This window comes from Danio rerio, chromosome 20 (assembly GCF_052040795.2).
Source record: "Danio rerio strain M-AB ecotype USA chromosome 20, GRCz13ab, whole genome shotgun sequence".
In the NCBI taxonomy this organism is placed as follows: Eukaryota; Metazoa; Chordata; class Actinopteri; order Cypriniformes; family Danionidae; genus Danio; species Danio rerio.
In genome coordinates, this window is record NC_141040.1 from 27,646,947 (window position 1) to 27,670,256 (window position 23,310).

The 23,310-nt window shown below is 37.0% G+C and overlaps 1 protein-coding gene across 2 annotated transcripts in view; it reads left to right on the forward strand.

Annotated features, from left to right (window-relative positions):
• Positions 1–23,310, forward strand: part of sh3rf1 (SH3 domain containing ring finger 1) — a 100,293-nt gene that overhangs the window by 48,931 nt on the left and 28,052 nt on the right. For both annotated transcript variants that reach the window (NM_001045487.3, NM_001044792.2), the window contains 3 exon segments: positions 3,353–3,628; positions 4,184–4,279; positions 8,059–8,376. In NM_001045487.3, the coding sequence (NP_001038952.2) occupies positions 3,353–3,628; positions 4,184–4,279; positions 8,059–8,376 (690 nt within the window).

The following is a 23,310-nucleotide window of genomic DNA, read 5'->3' on the forward strand; positions in this document are numbered from 1 at the left end:
TTATCCCCAGTTTTTCCGTGTCTTTCCTCTTCTCACACTTTTTCTGTCTGTTTCATGCTCTAAGCTGAGCAAAGTGGGTAAATCTGCAGATCTGCTGACAGCTGCCTTTGAGAGAGGCCCACAGAAGGGGGGACAAATGGAGCACAGAGGTGCACAGACGAATGGAGCTTTGATTTGAGAGTTGTTCGAGGCTGTGGACTTGGGCACAGCATTACATTACATCAAATAAAGCTGTCGGCCCAAATTACATAGAATTGCAAGAAAATAACATTGCTTAGTTTCATCTTTATTTCCTCTTTGGTTTGTTCTTTATGTTTGAAGAAGGGATGTGGTTTCTGAAAGGTCAGTTTGCCCTCTAGTTAGTTGTCTCAGTGTCTGGCTGGCCCTCTGTCCTCTCTGCGGTGAGTGCTGCTTAGTCACTGTCTGATCCTCCTCTGGGCTTTCTCTTTCTCTACTTCCTTTCTTTCCTTCTTTATTTCTTTGTCTGCCTTTCTACTTACTATCCTCCCTCTCTTCCTGCCATTTGCCTACACACGTGCACATCCTTTCTTTACTTTTTTTCCAGACTTCCTTCTTTCTTAAGACCTGGAGGATACTTCTGACTTTATACTTTCCATGTTCTGTTGCATCTTGTGCACATGTATGTTTCAACAGCTTTCAAAGTATACTCGACTAAGTGTAGATGGTGGAATTTGACATACAATACTTGTGCAATCTCAACATTCATCTCTTCTTAGACATAAAAGTTGTCTTGGACGTGAAGTTAGTGCACAGACACTCCTGACACAAAAATTGCATCAGGAGGACAGTGTGCAGACAATCTAAAAGCATGGATGACTGAAGCATACAATGTCACAAGGTATACTTTTTAACCTATGTAAATTCCTACTTGCATTCCTTTCTTTATTTCCTTTACACCCATCTACTGTTGGGAAATATTAATAGTTAATCAAAAATTGCTAAAATTATTATAATATCCAGATTAGCCTCACACAATTACTTGTTGTCTGTGTTTCAAGCTTGTCAGTTCAAGCAACACTAATTTCCAGTTATGAGAAATAACCTTCTTATTCTCCAATACTACTCAGAACATGTTGCAAAAGACTGGCAACTCCAGTTATAAACCAAACAACGCAAAAGACGCAACTTCAAGGGTGATATAAGTCTTTAACTACATTAAACACCTAACTAATCTAACACACTCAAAAATTTGATATAGGAAGAGGCAATACAGAGTGAAGAATATGACATTACCACAGCCTGAAGGAATCATCCTCTACAGCCTGAAGGAAACTTCAGCTTCATAATTTAAGCTACTTTGAAAAAAACTTAATACATATGTTAAACAGAGCAAAACCTGCAGGTCTTTCCCATTTGAAAGAAAGTTCTTAGAGCAGTTTTTGAGTATTTGATTAATCTTTGTTGAAGTTTGTTAAAAACAAGGCAGAACTCTGGCACAAGCATAGGGTGTGGTTGAACATTATTTCTCTTGTACTTCCATGTTATCCATACGTTTTCCAGCCAACCCATCTTCATAACCTCCTTCCTAAACCAGATCTGACTGTTTACCTGCCATTCTGATGATCAACTTGAGGCATACTCACACTAGGTACAGTTGCCTTAAGCGCAATTGTTCCCCCTCAACCCCAACGGCCTGCACTCACACTACATTTTGCCCTTCCAAACCTGAGCATGCTTGCGTCATTGATGCGACTGTTCACTTTAGCAGAAAGAGAAGCACTCTCACTCGGTATAGTGGGCATTGCTTTAGTTATATCGTTTTAGTTGTTTGGGATGCAGTGACATGCAGTCAAATATTTTGCTGAACAGATCCACATCTTTTGACGGTCATAAATGATCATAAAAATCTTTGTGTTGCACGTCTTAGGAAGTTTGCTGAGGGCACAGCTGTCGTGAAGCAGGGGGTTTGCATCTTTATTAAACTACAGTTCACGTTCATTGAAAAGAATGATTTATAAATCCATATGAAACAGTCCCTTAAAAATGGTGTCTTATCCTCAGCTTCAGGCTCACGCGTGCTTTGCACTTACACTACAAGCGTACCGCGCCAAAGCCTAACCGAACCGCGTTCTGGCACAACTCTTCCGCCGGGGCCCGATTCTGAGCACTCACTCTCGTCTAACAAACCAGGGATAGCATTGTGTAAGTTCATCCCTATATTTGTCTACCTCTCTTCCTATCTTAAGCTGCCTTTTTTCCTTCTTTCCCAGTTCTTACCTACCTACTTAACTATCTACTTACTGCTAACTACCAGCTTAATTACTACCTTCATTTCATATTTTCACCAACCAATCTAACCATCTTAACTTACTTCCTTCTATTCAAAACCAACCTTTTTCTATCCATTCATCATTTCTTCCTTCCCTCACCCACCTTCTCGGCTATTTTTCAGTGTCTTCCTGTCTTTGATTGATTGTTTTCTAATTTTCTTTGTTATTTGTGCTGTGATTATCATTCTCATCACTATGCACAGGAGATGCATGCTACAGTGGAAGAAGCCCACTGGTCTTTATGCTGGGTTGGTGGGGAGGGGGTTCTTTTGGACAGAGTGCCCCTCTCTTGAACATTTTGCCTGAAAAGGGCTCATTCAGTTGAGCAGCACTGCGTCTGCAGCCTCCTCCCTCTCTCTGGCTGTGGATCATTGTCAGGCCTGAAAGGAGCTTTGACTGGTTCCAGACGACTGGTTCTGCACCATAAAACTTCACACACATTGATAAATGGGCTTGCCCCAAAACATTGCAAATTCATTGGAATATCCCAGAGCTGTTTGGGATTGTCAGACAAGGAGGCAGTCAGCAAGTTAGGCAACACAGACACTGAAAGACAGACAGAAAAAGCAGCTCTGCAAAGACGAACTGAGAGACAAGCCAACAAGGTCAGACTGAAGGACAAATCATACAGTCTGATTGCTCCGTTGTAACACAAAAGCTAGCATTGAGCTCATGTGATGGCATTCTTACTATAAATAGATGAGCATAGAATGTATATATATTGGTCTTTATTTATTTTCGTAATGCAGATGTCCATGGTAAGGATAATGTGTGATGCGTTCCAAAGATAGCAGTGTGTCCGTTATAAAAAGAGAAACCCTGCAGCAAAGAGTTGATTGTAGAATCTCTGCTTTCACTTCACACCCTCCTCTCCTGCGCACATGGTCACGCACTGAAAGCTGGCTGTTGTCATCACCGTCACCCTTCGCCTGTTCTATAAGTTTGAAAAATGAATGTGCTTTTGAGTGCTGATCTTGCATTATCCATGAATCCAAGTTACTTTGGATCCCCTGAACTCCCACTTTTAGTAATCCTCCTCTTCTCTTTCTCTTTTTCTGCAGGGAGTTCCTCAGTTACCCTGCGCTAAGGCTCTATACAACTACGATGGCAAAGAACCTGGAGATCTCAAGTTCAGCAAAGGTGACATCATCATACTGCGACGACAGGTTGATGAAAACTGGTACCACGGAGAGATGGGAGGAGTCCATGGATTTTTCCCAACCAATTTTGTCCAGGTCATCAAACCTCTCCCACAGCCGCCCCCTCAATGCAAAGCCCTGTACGACTTTGAGCTCAAAGATAAGGAGGCTGACAAGGACTGCCTGCCTTTTTCAAAGGTGCTGATTTCTACTCGCAAAACAGACAACCTTCAACCTTTTAATCTCCAATTCACACACATTTTTCCAACAACAAGTTGATTAACAATATGATAACATTTTACATTAGTTGTTGCATAGGGAAATAAAAATGCACATTTTAACAGCTTTCCTTATACAAAACTCATCCTATTGCCACTATTCTTTGTTACATGTTAGACGCACCATGAGCATTATTCAGACTTTTTCTTTTGTGTTCTACTGAAAATAAATAAAATGGGTCTGGATAGGCAGGAGGGTGAGTAATTGGGTAAGCTAACAGCATAGTTTAATGTTGCAGAGGCAAAAAGAAACGATTCCTGCTATTTGCGACATAAGTGATGCAAGTTCGCCTCCAGCTACTTGTGTTTTGGATAGATTTTTATAAAAAAAAAAAACAATTGCCTGACATTCATGGATGCCTTCGAGTTGTACATTTTTTCTAAACTTTTTAACAACGTGCTGTAAAGGCTTCTGGCTTAATAACTAGAGACCTATTTTTATTTTTTATTCTTAATTTTTTTGGTCTGCCCTTAGGATGATATTCTTACTGTGATTCGTCGTGTGGATGAGAACTGGGCGGAAGGCATGCTGGGAGATAAGATTGGCATCTTCCCCATATCTTATGTAGAGGTGAGTCATATCAGTGCATTTAAAACTGCTGTTGTTCCCTGACATTTTCATATTTGATGTTTTATTTTTAGATGCTGTATACTTGAGGTCAGCTTTTGTCTTGAAAACCTTCAAACTTTTCAAGAATTTGCTCTCAAATGTCTTTTCATTTCTGTTGTCATCTCATCATACCTGTCAACCCTCTCGTTTTTTTCCCCCGGGATTCTGACATATTTTACAATTCTATCCTGCTTTCATCCCGTAAAGGTATTTTTCCATATCTTAAATCAAAGAGTGGCAATAAACATTAAAGAGCCGATCCTCCCTATATGTAACTTATACCACCAAACCACCAAGGGACATCCCTTGCTCCTAAATGTGAATTTGTTCTGTGCTTTTATTTTATTTAGGCATGAAAACACTTTGAAATAAATATAAAAGCTTTGAAATTCCCTTCCTTTCCATTACAGGCACCTTCACCCCTCCTATGCAATCCTCAAAACTGTCGTGACTGTCAGACGCACTCCATATTGAAAAATAGACGCTGTATCCCAAACGGATTCTGTAATTGCGATTAGAAGCGAAGCAAAAACAAACACTCTGGGTTTTGGGTGCATGTTTTAGCAGACATATACACACAATAATTTAATCATGTTGATCTTTGTGGGTTTTCTTTTAAACACAATAAATTTAGTCTAAAATAAGCATATATGGTTAGGAAAGCAATCAAATGCATGAGTCAAATGTGCATTTTTAAAGTGACACCTCTGTTATTTAATGTAATCAAATTAAAAATCTAAATGAAAGATTCATGTTCTGCTCTTTAATCAGAATATTTAAATTACAGTGAAAAAAATCCCTTATTTTCACATCCCAATGTAGACATATGTCTCATTCTGTTCATGATCGTTCACCCTCACCATTTTCTTTTCGTTTTTGGTCATGCTGATCATACAGAGCTCTCAAATTGTTGCTAATTATTTGAGCTGTATTGAAGTCACTTTCATCAGCCAGTACAATGTTCTTAATGCCCAGCGTTGTGTCTCTTTTTATCTAACATCCCCAATCATGAAACGCTGTCCTCTTGAATCACTCAACATCAAACAAGCATGGCCTCAATTATTGTGGCCAACTCCATGTGTCGCTCTTAAAAGTTGCAGCATCTCAAGTCTCTCAACACCTCATGTCCCTACTCTCATAAACAACCTTTATGAACCCTGGCAGAGCCAGCGTGTGTTCTCCACCAGCCACGTGTCTAACCTGTGTGAAAAAATAACCATCAAAAGACATTCAAAAATAGCTTCTTGTCAGAATGGTGCTGCTTGAATAGCATATCTCTCATACAGAGTGAGAGAACGAGGGAGGCGAGGGGCGGAGGCTATGAGCTTACACAAAAGCCCTGGCAATTTTCACTAAACTAGACCTTTTCCAAGTGAATGGTTTTGAGAAGGTAATCTCTGATACCGGTGACATCAAAAGTGACTCAGGTACTTGAAAGTGTAAAGGGGGGAAAGGATTTTTCTGTTCCCTTGTCACTTTCTGCCACCATAAATGTATGTTTTCAGAGAGTGACTTGCAAATTGAACCAGGCATGTGTCTCTCTTAGTGGCCATCATCTTTGCAGTAGTTCATGTCTGTCGGGTTTTCAGGAGCAACTCTAGGATATGACGAGCTGATCTTGATGATATATTACATTAAATTACCGCTAATGCTTGGTGAATCATGCGAAGTTACTGTCCTGTTTTGAATCCAGGGTTTGCTATAGCTTTAGGTCCAGTAATATTGCTGTGGTAGTCATAAGGTTGAGGACACATCTTCTTTGTCATTGTTATTATTTTTTAAGTACACGTCATGGTTTTTCCTGGGAATAATATTTCTAAAGGACCCATTGATATAAAATTGAACCAGATTTTGGTAAAAACCCAAATAATGCAAACATAAAAATATAACAAAAACTAAATAATCAAAAATATGAATGTAATAACAATGGAATGACACAAGAAAAATGTACTGAACTACTGAAATGTAATTAATACTTTATATAAAAGGCTTTTTCTGTGATGGCAGCTTTGCTCAGGTGCGAACTTTTATTTATTTATTTATTTGTATTTTTTTTAATATCACAGACTTCAACAGAGTGTAAAAATCGTGATGGTTCTGTGGGTTTTGTCTATCAAATCTGATTTTTATTTTGTATTTTCTATTGGATTCAAGTCAAGGCCATTCTGCGGCTTGATTTTCTTTCACTGAAACCGTTTGACAGTTTCCTTGGCTGTTTTGGATTATTGTCTTGCTCAAATGTCCACCCTGGTTTCATATTCATCATCCTGGTACTGTAAATGTTGTACTGAAGCAACTGATATTAATTTACAATGATGGAGAGCAGAGGGTTGCTGAATAACTACTGAGAGATTTCAGCTGCTGTCAGGGCTTTCACTGCCTTTCTACAGCTTCCTTTCTTCATGTGTTCAGCACTTTTCCTTTGTGTCATTTTATTTTATTACGTAAAAGGTCATTTATAAAGTAATAATTTTGTTGTCTTTGCATATATGGAGTTATTTGGTTATCAACATCTGGTGAAAATTTCAAGTGAACAGCACCTTTAGAGCTGTTTTCAAAGAAAAATGGTGGCGTCTTGACTACCTATTTTCCCCACTGATTGATTGATATATATATATATATATATATATATATATATATATATATATATATATATATATATATATATATATATATATATATATATATATATATATATCCCCCATCTTATGCTTCCAAAAGAATTTTAAAATAATGAGAAGCATCAAGTTTGCAAACTGCTCATTGGTTGTGTGTCAGTGCAGTTCCCACATCTGTTGTTTAGCACTTGATGTGTAGTTTCTAACTAATGAACTTTCTATTGTATTAATACATTAAAAATGGTTATATATATGAATAAATCTATAAATTATCAGAATGCACTACCTACTCTGTCTACACCAGTACTGTTGCACTATTTAATTGATTCTTGTGACCTGATTCAGTGGGGTTTTAGGTGAATTTAAAGGGTATGGTTCTTCAAATGAGTGCTCTGATTGGCTGCTCTCGTTTGTGAAGAGGTAGGCGGTTGCCCAGGGCTATGGGTGTTGCTCTGTCATTAGCTGAAGACTCTCTGCTCATCTGCTTTTTAATTTCAGTTAAAGTCAGACATGGCTTGCAATCCCATCACACTCGGTGCCCCACATACTGTAAACCAATTAGTCTTTGATTTACTTGATTTTTGTTTGCGTATAGTTGGTGCACATTGCCACATTTACATTATGCAGATCTGTTACTCATCCTCTTGAACGGTCTTCCTTGGCCTTGTTTACACCTAAAATTTAGATGTGTTTTCTTTAGTGTGATCACAAGCAGACAATAGAAAAGTTTTGAAGAAATCTGGTGTTAAGAGATGTTTTTAATTGTATGTTAATAACAGCAGGTGGCACCTGTATTGTGTCTCAACTGAACATGTGAATAACAGGTGGAGACAGGGCCATTGACTCTTTAATGTTCAGTTTGTTGCTCAAGTAATTTCTTTGTCCTTCATCTTGTTGCTATGCCTTTCTGCTGCTTTCATTCTGCATGGTTACATCACTGCTTGTTACATTAAATTTAAAGAAAGCATCATAATTGTGAGCCAAGTGCTAATTCACATGGAATATTGAGCCTTGTTGCTCATATGCATCCTCTGGGTTTGAATCTAGCTCACAAAATTTTTTAAGGCCAAAGTTCTATGCACTATATGCTGTAAAATATTGCTCTGTTCACTCTCTCCTCAGTTTAACAGTGCGGCTCGACAGCTCATAGAACTGGATAAACCATCTGAAGGAGGAGGAGACTCTAGTGAAGGACCGTCCTCTTCCTCCTCGGGCCCTCAAGCCAATGGCTCCCAGAAAGCCCCTGGGGAAAAGAAGAACAGTAAGAAGCGGCACTCCTTCACCTCATTGACTATGTCCCATAAGCCTTGCCTGGCTCCTCCACCACAGAGACACTCCATGGAGATCAGCGGCCCGGTTCTGATCAGCTCCTCTAACCCCACAGCAGCGGCCCGGATCGGAGAGCTCAGCGGAGGCCTTTCCTCCAGCGCACCTTCACAGGTGAGAGATCACACTCATTCAACATAGTTTAGTCCTACGGCCTTGTGGATATTGAGATTTGATGGTAAAAAACTTGTATGCAGGAAAGAAAGAGGAGGAAGCACAGTTATTATTTCAGCATGACGGGGGCTGACCTCTAAATGTGCTGTCTCTTATCCAATCTTCCTCTCTCCATGATATATATAGATTGGTACTCGTACTGAGTGCTGGTGAGGACATCATCTCTCAGAGAGAGGATGAGCTTCTCAGCTGTGGCCATGGTTACACAGCCTGATGTATTCGCACACATACACGTACTCTGTCAGGAAAGCAGAATCCGCACAGATGTATTAAAAGATAGAGTCAGGAAAAGAAGAAAGTGGGGCTCAAATCTGACTTTAACTAATCCTTTAATTTGCCTGGAGATTTTAAAGTCCAGTCTCCAAGTATATGTGACATGAACACCTAAAACAACAAAACTTACACCTACTGGGAAAAAAAGTTCATTATTTTGAAATGCAAGAAGATGTTGAGTCACTTTTCATTAGATAACCAAGGTGGTTTTATGCTTTTTGTTGTATGCGTAGATTGTTTTGTTTTATATATAAATAATGTATTTTAAGGCTGGAAGACAGAATTATTTAATTGAAAGTATTTTTGCAATTTAAAATAATTGTTTATTAAAAAAATGTTAGATTAAAATACTGAGACTCGACACCAAGTGTTGTTGACAATTAGTATATACAGTTGAAGTCAGAATTATTAGCCCCCCTTTGATTTTTTTTTATTTCCCAAATGATGTTTAACAGAGCAATGAAATTTTCACAGTATGTCTAATAATATTTTTTCTTCTTTAGAAAGTCTTATTTTCTTTATTTCGGTTAGAGTAAAAATAGTTTTTAATATTTTAACAACCATTTTAAGGTCAAAATGATTAGCCCCTTTAAGCTATTTTTTTTTATTATCTACAGAACAAACCATCGTTATACAATAACTTGCCTAATTACCCTATCTTGCCTAGTTAACCTAATTAACCTAGTTGAGCCTTTAAATGTGACTTTAAACTGTATAGAAGTGTCCTAAAAAATATCTAGCTAATAATTCTGACTTAAACTGTTTATATTTTTCCAAGTCAGAGAAATCCTTATCCTTTTAAAGGGGTGGTCCAGAGTGTATTGTTAAGGCTTGGTTGTGTTCATAAGATGCAAAGCAATGTGTGCTCATGCTTCACTTGTAGAAAATCATGTTATTTTTTCTTACTTTGTTTATATACAGCTACTCAGCTAACATGAAAATGACTGTCATATTTTCTAGTTTTTCCGTAAGGCCTGCCCTCAAGAGGCTCTGATTGGTCAGCTAACATAATGTGCTGTGATTCACGAATTGGCTCCACGTCACCAAGAAAATCATCACACCCCTACCAGCAAGCACATTTGCTCTGTGTAAATAGTAAGTCAGAGTAGCTTTTAGCTGTATCAGTTTGTGCCTAGATCAGACACAAACTGATGACACAGAGGACTAGGCTGAACCTCACGCCTGCTCTCTAAAATAAAATCTGACAAGTGTCTTCCATATATATTCGCATTATAAGCACGTGTAAGTAATATGAAACATTCACATATCTTTAGCAAGTTTATTGTTTGAGATGTAGAGTGCAGGGAAAGCAGCACTGCAGCGCTGGTAAAGATTGTGGCTGTTTATAGGGGTTTGACTAATAGATATGAATTTGTAGCTACATTGTTAATAGTACCAAAAGCATTTACTGTTGTTTACATCCTTGTTTATGTCCCTGATACAACATAACATTATCACTAGACACTATGCATGTAATTGATCAATTTCAACAAATAAAAATGCAGGTTGTGGCTCACAATCTACAGCTTATTTTATTATAGTTTGAGCTGCTGCTTTGAGGAGTTTTTAGCCGAATCCAGCTCTACACTGCATGGGAAAGATGCTTGAAGCTGCCCCTTGTCAAATGCTAGCTATATATTTTTTTACAATTCTCTGTATCTTAATTAAAATGGAACTGTAAGCATTTCTCTCTTTGTGTCGTGTCCTTTGGAAGCCCAAATACAGAAACAGAAGGAGCTCTGTGGAAATAGCAGCATTGGAAGCAATGGAAGCCAATGTCTCCCTTTGCATTGAACTTTGAGCATATTAAATTCAGAGATGTTGCTTATATTCACACAGCTACATTACACATCAATTAAAATTTCAAATATGATATCGTTGTGGACCACCCCTTTAACATATTTTATTAAATATATTAGAAATATTTAATATATAATATAACAACACAAGATGAAACAGTCTTTAATAATTTTAAACGGATGGCTCACCTCAAAAGTAAAAAAAAAATACTTTTAATGTACTCACCTTCAGGTTGTTGGAGATATGCATATTATGACTTTCCTCTTTTAGATTTCCTTGTTGTTGTTGCTGGTGTTGTTTGAATGTTATTAATCACCAAGAACTAACTTTTAAGCTTAAAATCTTCTTGGCTTATCGGATGAAGATTTTTATTTTATTATTTTGGAAGCGTGAGAGTAAATTAACATAACATTTTCATTTTTGAGTTAATTACCGCTTCTACTGGCCCACAAAAAAAGGTTTTATGGTATATTTTAAGTTAACACCGTAATCACAGTTATCAAAAATTTTATACTTAATATCTTACCCAGCTCTACAGTAATGTGAATGTAGCAGTTGCTTGATCTTGGCACGTTTAAATGAATCTCTTGCAGAGACTGATAGAAACTGTATACACGATAATGAAACAGTAAGAGATTTTTTGAAACTGTTTGACCCTCAGAAAGATATTTTTTGCTCATCAAAGATGGTAATATGTTACACTTTAATCGTCAAGTATCAGTGAAATACATGAAATTCACAACAATAGTTCAGTCACTCACTAATAAATGCTTTCTAGAAGTGAAAGAAAAGCAAGCATCGTGTCAGACATCCTGCCCACACTCCAGAGCTCTGATGCTTGTCCACACCAGCTTACTGTTCTCTCCTGTTCTGTCAGCAGTTACTCTGTCTCATTCCACACAGTCCGACACGCTGTCCGAGTGTCTGAGATCAGTGATGCGTGACGGCGCTCCAGCACATCAAACACTCGCTCGCAGAGGTTACTGCAGCAGCCCTGAAATGACAGTCACTCACAGCTGTTCACTGGCTGCAGTCTCTGAGGAGATGCCGGACACGCATGTCATTTCATATGGATAATCGGGGGTGGGGGAGCTCTAACTTCCAGTAATGTGGCATTTCCTTCTTTTATTTATGGTTGCAGTGATTTAATTGAAATGACATTTACGTTCGTTTTAAACATTTAAAGTGTCCCATTTAGGCTTTTTTGAATATTAGTTTTTATGCAGCATGTAATGTCCCTATTTTTCATTGGAAAGGATGTACAACAAATAAAGCTATTATCTCCTAAGTGAATTGTGAAGTGCTGAAGGCAGTTTTCAGTAATTCCAGTTTCACCTTCATATCTCATCTAAACAGTAAAAGAAAAAAAAAAAGAGGCTAATTTGCATAATACTACTTTGTGGTCTTTATTGGTGTCCCACAGAATTGTCTAATTGGACCTGCCTTCAAAAATTAACACAATGTTGAGAAGTAACATTTATTGCTAGACTTGGGATGCCATCAATTATGTTAAAAGGATTAGTCGACCCAAAAAAAAAAAAAATGTTATCGCTATTTAGTCACCTTCAATTGGTTTCAAGCATTTGAGTTTTCTTTTTCTGTTGAACACAAAAGAAAGTAGTTTGATGGATGATAGAAACCGATAACCATTGACTTCCATAGTAGGAAAAACAAACACTAAACACTTCTTTTGAGTTAAACAGAAGAAACAACCTCAAATAGATAAGTGTATGATGAGTTGAGTGAGTTTTGGTTGAACTATTCCTTTATTAATGGTCGATTAAGCATACACTTCTTTGATGTGCATAGTTTTGAGTCATATTTGGCTATAACAAATCGTAACGTTAGCAAGAAACGTCACAATTTGATGGAGGTTTGGATTGATGAACTATTTCCCACCCTATTTTTGTTTCATCATCAGCCTCTGGCTTAACTTCATATTGGCTTTATCCGAAATTACATACTTCCATACTATATAGTACGCGAAAAACAGTATGCGGGCCGAACAGTATGTTCTGTATTCTTAGAATTCGAAAAACAGTAAGTGAGAAGTACCCGGATGACCTACTACTTCTGGCGAGATTGTGAAAAGCGATTTAAGCAAATTTGATTGAGTGTGGTGGGCCAAAAGTAAATATACCAAACTCTATTACATTAAAGTTGCCATGGGTAAATTCCTAATTTATCTAATATTTAAAAATAGCTAAAAAAAAAAAAAAAAAAAGATTTTTATTAACTAATGTAGTGTATGTTTTTTAATAGTATAATGAACTTATTACAGGAGTCAAGCTGCATTTGTTTTCGCCTTGATTTGCTCACCAATGGCTTTTGCGTTGTCCTGTATCCGATGATTGTCAGTATTTATATTTTTAAAATTACAACATTACATTTTTTTGTAGCTCAGCACTAATAACAAACAAACAAAAAAGATTACATTAAATTTGAAATGACCCCTGCCCATCATTCTCACTGTCTTCTCAGATAGGATGGTGGGCCAAATCACTTGTTATGATGGACCAACTTTGGCCCGCAGGCCTAAGTTTGGGCATATCTGGTATAGAACATACTTTTCTAAAGGTGGAGTAGTAAATTCTAATTCAAATGCAGTACCTACTGAGTAGTACGCGATTTCGGACGCAGCCATTGCAAATTCAGTGCCATTGTTATTGTCTTACAGTGTGTACAATCATTGCGGATTGAGAAAGCTGAATGTCAAATATGCCGATGGAAGTTTGGCTACAATAGAGGGACCATCTGACCAATCAGAGCAGAGTGGACTTTCAGAAAATTGAATAATTTTTTTCACAGCATGAACACATCAGTCAATGATTGTAGAAAACATGCTCTGTGTATTTGCAGAAACAAGGTTGAATTGTTGCAAAGTGCAAGTCAAGCAGAAAATTACACCCTAGTCTGCTTGGTCTACAAACCTCCTTGAATTTTAAGACAGAGTGAGACTGCGGCACAGAATAAAGCTGAGCATGCCAGCTTTCAATGTTTCTGCAATTGTATAGTAAGCCAGTGTATCAACATCTTGTTTTTTTATGTGTGCATCTGTACTGCATACCCTGTTCTTGTTTTGGTGTAAGCTTATCAACTGAATTCCTTTGGCAATAGCATATATTATGTAAAATGAAATCATGCAATTGAACTGATCTAAAGAGTTGGGATGTACAGCGTGGACAGTCATTCATTGGACTGACAATGTGAAGCTACGAAGTCTAAGGTTGTGTAGACAAAGAATTAATAAAAAAAACTACTTTAAACCATGAAGGCAAGTCAGGTGTATGACCCAACATCACATTTCAAACATGTGTGACTTTGAAACCTTTATGGTAGTGAAGTATGAACGTTAAAGGCCACAAAACATCAATCCATTCTGTTGATGTTAAACCACATAAGCAGTGGTTTAAAGTAACAAATTACAAATACTTATGTTACTGTAAGTAGTTTTTCTCAGAAATTGAAATTTAGTAAGTAGTTTTAAAAAATGTGTACTTTTACTTTCCCTTGAATACATTTATAGTGCAGATTTGGTACGTCTACTCCACTACTTTCCTTCAACCTGAAGTCACTAATTTATTTTTTCTTGGATTCGAAAAATCAATCCTGTGGTTCCTGTTTAATCAAATCGCACATAGAAGGTAAATCACATAATAATGAACCACCTCAAGACATGGGCAATTTGTAATTGCAGAGAACTGTTTGGAAGCAAGTGTCCGAGAAGATGTCCAAAATTGTCACACACATTGACCCAGAGACTGTTTAGATGCATGTCACTAATGAGAAGATGACAGCTATTTACTGTATGATGACCGAAATGGCCTTAAAGCAGGCACAAAACATCAACATGTCAGATTGACATTATACCTCAACGTCATGGGGCTGTTGCATTTTGTCTGGAACTAAAAATCAGGTTTACATCAGAAAACAATGTCAGGCCGAGGTCTATATCCAACGTCCAACCTAAAATCAACCAAATATCAACGTCTAATGATGTTACAGCTTGACATTGTGTAGACTTTACCGCTATTATGTCATGTTGGATTTTGGTTGTCATATCCAACGGAAAAATGTCAGTAATTGATGTCAAGAAGATGTTGGTTTAAGATGTTGGCTCCACGTTGGATTTTGGTAACTTTCTAGCACAATTAAAAATCAACCAAATATTAACGTCATTTGACGTCATTATTGGACATCAAGATAACGTTGTCCTTAAATGCTGGCTAGACATTAAATTTTGGTCACCTGACATCACAACCTAAATCAAACCTAATATTAACGTCTTATGACATTGTGTGTCTGCTAGACAGTAACTAAATGCTCTACAGAATGTTACGTTTAAAGATATATCCCCAAATTACATGTAAATACGTCAAATTTTCACAGCATAATACTCATTACTCACTACTCTTGACACTACCACTTTTAAAAGGGCTACTTTTTACTAATGCTTTGAGTAATATTTGCAACAGATACTTTTACTCTACTTGCACTACATTTTTAGGCAAGTAATGGTATTTTTACTTAAGTATGATTTTTCAGTCCTCTTTTCATCACTTATCATAAGTCATTTTATTGTACTCATCAAAAATGTCTCTTTTTATTTTTACAAAATTACTGAAATGATGAAAAATGACCATATGGTTCCAAGTTTACAAAATATTTCAAATTCAAATAGAAATAGAAACAGATTTTTTTTTCTCCTTTAATATATTTTTAGCATTGCCATGACAGAAATAAATGATGTTTTAAAGTAGATTAAAATAGAAAACTTTTTAAATATAATGCTAATTCACAGTTTTACTTTTATGCTATTAATGTTATCAAATGCATGCAGCCTTTGTGTGCACACTGGATTTTCTTCCCAAAACTTTTGGAGAGTAGACTATATTTTATTTTGTATACTTGATTTTTTTTTTGTTTAGCTGCCAATCTTGTCTTTGGCAACATACAAAAAAAGAGCAGTATTTCTAACAGTCCTGGCACCCCAAGTTGCATTGACCTGAAACTGTCGAAGAAGCAACTTCAAGTGGAATGTTTGGAAGAACAAATTCTTGAACCAATATCTCCATGCAAGTGTGGGTGTATTTGACCAGTATTGTAATCTTACTTACTCATAGTCTATTTTTCCCTAATGTATGTTCCAATAATGCCGTCACCTCTCTGGAGTCCTCTTCTGTAGGACAAAACACTTAAGCACAACAGAAGACATATTACACCTCTGTCATCTTAGTTTCGGTCTGTCTGTTTGCCCTTGGATCCATTTTCATGTTCATAAAGGAGCGCTTGAGACAGGGTGTTGTGAAAGCTGACCCTGATTCAGTGTTTTATGAGTGAATACTCGGTGCAGATGGAATGAGGAAGCATGTGCTGTGGCAATAGCGAACATGTGTTAACGCTTTAAGAACATGAGACCGTTTCTCAAGCAACAGAATTTGTCATCGTGTTAATATGAAACCAGCACAATGTTTTGTACTCGCACCTAGTTGAGGATATTTACACAAGTCACCAGTCTATTTCCTGTATGCTTAACCAGAAGATTTATCATCTGCTTTCTGTTTATGAGTCTGTAATTGAGATGTTTTTTCACTAGATTTTCCTTTCTCATACAGCAGCGTATTGTCATTTATTTTTCCCATCGCACTTGCTGTGTTTTTTATTAGCAATGTTGTCAGGTAACGGCACTACAACAAATAACAATGAAAATTGATCTGTTGTATTTTATGTCATCTCGTATTATGAATATAGACGCTGTCTCTCTTGTTCCCTTTCTGTCTCTCTTTCTCTCTCATGCCCACGTTTTCGCTCTCACGCTCTTTTTAGCATTCCTATCTAGGTGTTTTAGCGCTAATAATTATCCAAGCACTCCAGATCTCATAAAAGCCTTTTTGAGCCTGTAAAGTGATCCCCCCTCCTGTGTGGCAGCAGCTATGCCCTCTTATGAGACTGATGTATCGATTTGCATGATTTTTTGTGACACTTTTGGAACGTATGAACCACAGACTTATTGCTTTCTCATATTTTCTGCTTGGAGAAAGAGGAAAAACTGTGGAAAAAAATGAGGCCATTTGGAGGTATGAGGATGTTTGAGTTGATGAAAAAGAGAAAAAGTCTTACAGGCGCCAGTTATAGTATGTACACTTTTTACCATGGCTGGGTTTTGTTCCCGCTGCTTTTGAAACACAGCAGGGATGCATCTCTAATTACCCAGAAGGAGTTTTTGTTTTATTATTGTCTGTGTGTGTGCGTTTCAATGTTTTGCTGAGTGGTCAGTGCGGTTGTCATTAGTGGCAGAAAATTACGGCGGCAAAGTTCTCTTTAGCATACAGCTATCAAGTATGACCTCCAATTTCTTAAAAACATTCAAACAAAATCAGATCTTTTCCTGTTACAGATATGTACATACTGACTTAAGACTGTAACTTAATAATAAATTATATAGGTTTAATAATAAATGATGTTAGTAAAGTGTTATCCATAAGTTTATTAATAGATCCATTAGTGTGAATCTGAATGTTGCTCTTGACAAATGCATTAAACTTTGCTTAGCTGCTGCCCTACAAAATCCTGAGACTGCCAGTGGCAGATGTAGAAAGGAAGTTATGAAGTTAAGTATGACATAAGTTCATTTGGTTACTGTTTCAACTTGAAAAATGCCAGCTCTAAAAACCATATTTTTTTCTTGTTGGTTTTGAATTTGAAATTAAATATGATGTAAATTGTATAGATGATAGTGAAAGTAAAATATCATTATATAATAATAATATTGATGTTATTTTTTTTATTAATTTGGTTACTAACCATAAAATATCTTGCTTCATATAACCGTATGGGATAAAGTATTTGGTAAAATTACAGGGTGTCTGCAGGGTCTTAAAAAGTCTTAAAATGTCTTAATTTCTAAAAACTAAATTTAAATCTTTAAAAGTCCTAAATCTACTGAAATATTGAAGTGTAGGTCTTATCTTTTTTTAACAGGTCTTAAATTTTCCTTGTTCATCTAAAACAACCATACAATCGCCAACAATCCATCTCAATCAAACTTTTTTGTAAAAATAAAAATAATAATTTTTACCATACTGGTTACTTTTTACCATAATGTTTTAATTAATATCCTTACAATAACATTCGTTTTAAAGTATTTTATGTATTTACTGCTGAGGAGACTGGCCTGATCTATATATTTTATATTGTTAATTGACAGTTACTATTGTCACATTATTAAACGCATTACATTTTAATCATTTATTGATAGGGCAATTCAAAATCTTTTCCAACTGGGGTATTTGAAAAAATATCCTTAGTATTTAGTCGTGTATAAAATTTTATTCATAATGGTCATAGATATCTCTGAAAGTGTTAAATTTTACTAGGTGAAACCTGTTTCAGCTCAAAACACCCATCAAATTATTTATTATAGCTTTCACATTGCAGCGGTTTTTGTTGCCTGTGCCTTTAATGCTAGTTCTCCCCACCCACTGTTCCCATGTGCCTGTCAGAGTGAGCCTCAATCTCTGTCTCAGCTGCGTCAGATAAACAGCACAGTGCCTGCCTGATGTAGGAAGCTGAGAAATATTATAGTAAGAACTATCCCAATGATTATTTGATGTATTTGTTGTGGAGTTAATTCTAGCCTTTCTGCAACGATGAGTCACACACAATGTTGTTACAAAGTTCACGCACACATACACCACTCTTGTTTAACTCTGCACTGTTTTTGCGTGGCAAATGTGACAGGATACATCTGTTATGTTAATGTACAAAATGTAAAAACTGGGATTAAAGTGTCGTCTTTTATAATTGTACTGACACGCGGCTGTGGTGATAAGTGAAACTGAAATAAATCGCTGTAATTCATTAACATCCGCTGTTTAAAAATGTTTTACACTTGTAAAACTCATTCTTGATCACATTTGATGATGATTGATGATCACGGAGAGCTCAACGGATCTTTTTATCCTAGTTGCACGTCCTGTCTTGTTGATATGATAATACGCATTACTACTTAAATATATACGCGGCTGTCAATAAATCTGTTGGGTAGGGAAACCGCACTTATATGTCATATTATGGTGGGCTTCAAAATGGGAGGGATTTTGATTCTATTTTAACGTCAGGAAATTTTAAAATAGAGACTTATTGTGTTTATACCACCCTAATATGACTGTGGACACACCATACCTACACACAGTTCTACCCAAACAGCTTACAAAAGATGATTTTCATAATAGGTGCCCTTTAACATAAAATAATTTGTAGTGTTTTTGCTTCTCTATCTTCTTTAAACTTTTGACAAAAGAATCTTCATTTTTTTAGTTTAACTTACTCTTCAGTCAGACTATTGTGGGGTTGTACTACAGTACAATAGGATCCTTGTGAGAAAAAAGTGTTGGCAAAGGAAATGTGCATGATTTCAGCGCTGTGGAAATGTTGGCCTGTACGCAGCTGTGCTCTCATCCAGCTGTTGGCTTATTTTATCCAATCTGCAATCACTGATGTCATTCTCACCTGCAGGAAGTGGCGTGTCAACCAAAATAACACAGCACTTGTGAGTTGTTTTTTTGAGCCCTCCAGTATGTTCATAGCCCACGCATCGACTCACTCAGTACCTTGTACAATCAAACCTGTAGGGTGTGACTTGAGAGCTGATGTACCCTGAAGCTGAGCAGGCCTGTGGCAGAGAGATATGCTGCTGGAGAGATGCGCACACACATAATTCAACACTCTTCTGGCTCTCTGTGGGGAAACAGTCAGCTTTAGCTCCCAGGTCATTGCGCTCTTGCAGAAGTTACACTGTTCAAAGTGAATACAGAATTTTTTACACTTTCTGCTGGAGTAATACTCTGTTTGTTTGCAGATGACACTAGTTTTTTTGTATCAAGACATTGATAGATTAAGATTTAAGCAACATTATATGAAAATTGATGTTATTTTTTGTTTTTTAAAACATTTGAACAGAAGCAATAGTTGGAACAAAGCCAAAGACTTGCATTTTTTTCTTTTTAATAAAAAAATAATTATAAATTTATAAACTGATAATTTATTAGTTTATATTTAATTAATAAAAATAATAAAATAATCTGTTTATCTCAGATAAATACAAAAATATATAGATATTCCGGTTTCATCAAATCTTTAAGGTGCTGTTTCTACATGGTTTTAACATTTGATTTCAATGATCTGGGGCCTCATGTACGAATACTTGCGTGGAAATCTTACTAAAACATTGCGTACGCACAAAGCTGTAAATGTGCGTACGCAGAAAAAAATTCAGATGTATGAAACACTGCGTACGCCGAATCTCACGCATATTCTTTTGTACATCTGAATAAACGTGAAACTGAGCGCAGCATGCACGAGCACAAAACTCCTCCCTGCCTCCTCCCCCGTATGAATATGCTAATGACTATGCTAATGGCAAAACCCAACGAAAAAGCAATGGCAAAATCAAGCAAAAAGAGAAACTTTGAACAGAATGTGAATTGGAGGTGCTGCTTTCGAATCCAGCGTCTGATGAACTCTTTCTTGTTTTTTCCCCTGCTACATATCAGATTTTGCCAACTATTTATCATGAGAAAGACAAGTAGGAATCATCAATAAGTTCATATCAATAAGCATCATATTTTATTTGCACATTTATTGAATGGAAATGTTTCTGATTCACGCATGCAAATTCATCTTCAGATAGTGTCTTTATAGCAATGTGCGTGCGGTAGATTGCTCAGATTACATTGGGAAAACAGGCGACTGCTGCAAATTGTGCTTTAATGTTTAGCTGGTCAAATGTATGGTATGGAAACCTTATATACCTGCTGAACCTGTCTCATACAGCTGCCATTGCAAGGCTCAGACACTTTGTAGAGAGGAATTTAACACAACTGCCTCTAGGAGTCGCCAATGGAAATAAAACAGACACGCACAAAAAATGTGCGTACGCCTGCCAGAAAGCTGCCGTGAAGCTGCGCACATTCCCACGTTCAGTTCATTGTTAGTAAATCCAAACGTGAGCGATTCTGAGCGTGAAACCTGGCGTACGCAAAGTTTTTGTGCGTACGCAGCGTTGATACATGAGGCCCCTGGTCACAAGTAGTCAGCCGGGAGGAATGCAATCAAATGCATCTCTTGTAACCACTTATGCTCAAATTTCATTGAGAACCTTCGCCTTTTTAAGGAAAGTACTCGGCAGCTAAATTTTCTAATCCATTCAAGCAGCTGTTTCAAGCATACAAACCCAAGTCTAGTCTACTTGAATGATGAAGTTCTGAAATCTTAAAAACTGATTCATGAACTATAAGAGTGCTTTCACACTTGGTTCATTGCCTGGACTGAGTCCAAGTTTAATTGCTCCCACTTGCCACTTTCTCGGCTTGTTTTTCTTCACACCATCTTCATTTCCTTCTTAACCCCAGTATGCTTGCGTCATTAAGCTGTTGTTTTGTGTACATCTGTTGCTAGGTGATGGCCACGAAAGCAAAGCGGCAAAACGGAGACATATGCATATCATGGCTATTCTGCTTTTACTGAATATTTTGCTTTTGTTACCAAAAACAAAATACAGAAGGCCACTTGCGTCTATCCATAAAAAAGAAAAAAAAGAGATGTCCACGCTGTTTACGAAAATAATTTAAATATTTTTTCAGATACATTTAGCTGCTAGATGTTAGTCAGATAACATTTCTAAAGTCCATCTTAATGCCAACTTTGTAAATAATTATCGCTAAAATGCTTATGATAAACTGCTGTTTGTTTACCTTCAAGCTCTGCTTCAGTTGCTTGATGCGTGTGCATGTGAAGCAGCTGGTGAGCCCCAGCAAACACAAATACTATGTACCATAAACCATCAACAAAAGCCCAACCCCTTCTATGTTTTCAAATACAAGCACTTCTGTTAGAGGTCATTTGCTTAATGATGTCAGAATTTACCGGTATTTTGGAATAGATGTGTGAATGGTCTTTTCCGGAAATATTGTGTGAACAGCGCTTATTTAAATTTACCGGTAAAGTCCCGGTAATTTTCCAGATGTTTACTAGTATCACTGTGTAAAAGGGGCTATTATCACTGTTTGCACTGGGTCACTCCCACTTGTCACCAAGGTAGGTGATACACAGACGCATGAACCAATGAACGTTATAAAAAAACTAAAGTTTGTTGTACAGTTGGCGATTCACTTCTGTTATTTTGTACGATTGCATTTATATCAAAAGTGAACCTGACCAGAGTTCGCGCGAACCGTACTCCAGACTTCCTCTTTCTGGCTGACCCGGGTACGGTTCACAGATGCACACCAGAGTTCAGAAGACACGTTCACACTAGCTAAACGTACTGTACTCTGACGTCAAATGAACCTGGGTGTGGACTAAAAGTGCTAATGTGAAAGCACCCTAAGATTTCAGATCGCTCATTAAATCTAAAATAAATATTGGCTATTGTTTGTTTTAATTCAGTGGAGCAAAGTATGAATTCATTGTTTACCGTACTTTCCTACAACATATTTCATCTCTCTTGTCAATATAGTGTTATCCATACTTGAAATTGATCATCTGCTTTAAACCTGTCCAAGTGCACACAGACATTTTGAGTGAGGAGTGAGAACATTGGGAATCCAACCTGCAACCTTTGGGTTGCAAGTCCAACTCACTGACCATTAGGTAACAACTGCCTCCAGCATGACAAATTCAACCTGAACCATTGTACTGTATGATGGAGCAGTTCTATCAAGTGTGTTTTTATCTACACCCAGAAATGGTCAAATGTAGGCAAGCTCAACCTGTTTTTATGTATCCACCTGTGATTTGATTGGCAAAATTGGAATTTTGGGTGTTCATGAAGCCTCAGTTTCTTAATATTACATATGCAAACACAGCAGTCCCTCATTCTATATTTAGTGTTGAGTTGAGTGCCAGGTCTGGCAGTTTAAATGACTTGGCCTTTTCTCATACCCATTTCATTACCTGTAATGAATTTAGCAGTGCCTTAGCTGGAGAAGCCTGTGGTTTGACCTTACCCTCTTGGAGACGTTCAGGTCATGAAATGAGAAGTACAGATCTAAATCTGGACCTGAGGTGAAAAAAAATCATGTCATTAATGACAAATGCCATACTAGGACAGTCATACAATATGCAAAAGAGTTGCATCTCCCTCAGGTACTGAGAGAAAGAAAGAACAGGAAATTGAATCTAACTTGAAAGTAAATTGCGGATCTTATCATTTCTGTATAATTAAATCCATGTCTATTTTTTGATGAGGACTATTTTGAGCTACTCTCTAAATACCTTTAGATTTTTTTCTTTTAAATTTCTTTTTGAAGACAAAGGCAAAGAGTTTTCACCCGAAAAGAGCACATCACGCACACATCAGGACTTGATCTAGATATTGAATGTCACAACACAAAAAAATCTCTGCAGTGCGCCCCTTTGAACCTATAATTCTGTTTGATTCTTTCTTGTTTGTTGTGTCTCTCAAAGGTTCGGTTGATCCTGAAAATGTATGTTTATTTCTGTAGGTTCTGTATGAAACTCTCTGATCTCAATATCCGAGGACTTAAAGGAATTTACCGTACACAAGACACACCACCCACGCTCATAGCTGCCCTAGGTGGTCTATTCATGTGATATTAATGTTTTCTGACAAAGCCTGGGCATAAAGCTCCTGTTTTTGATCCTCATTTATGACCTCTTGTTAGTCATAAAGGAGAACTAAAATAACTAGATTCTAAGTGGAAATTGCTCAGGTAGCGAATGCACCAATGGAAAGATTCAACTTGAAGTTTAAGATATCTTTGTGTTTATGAGCACTTA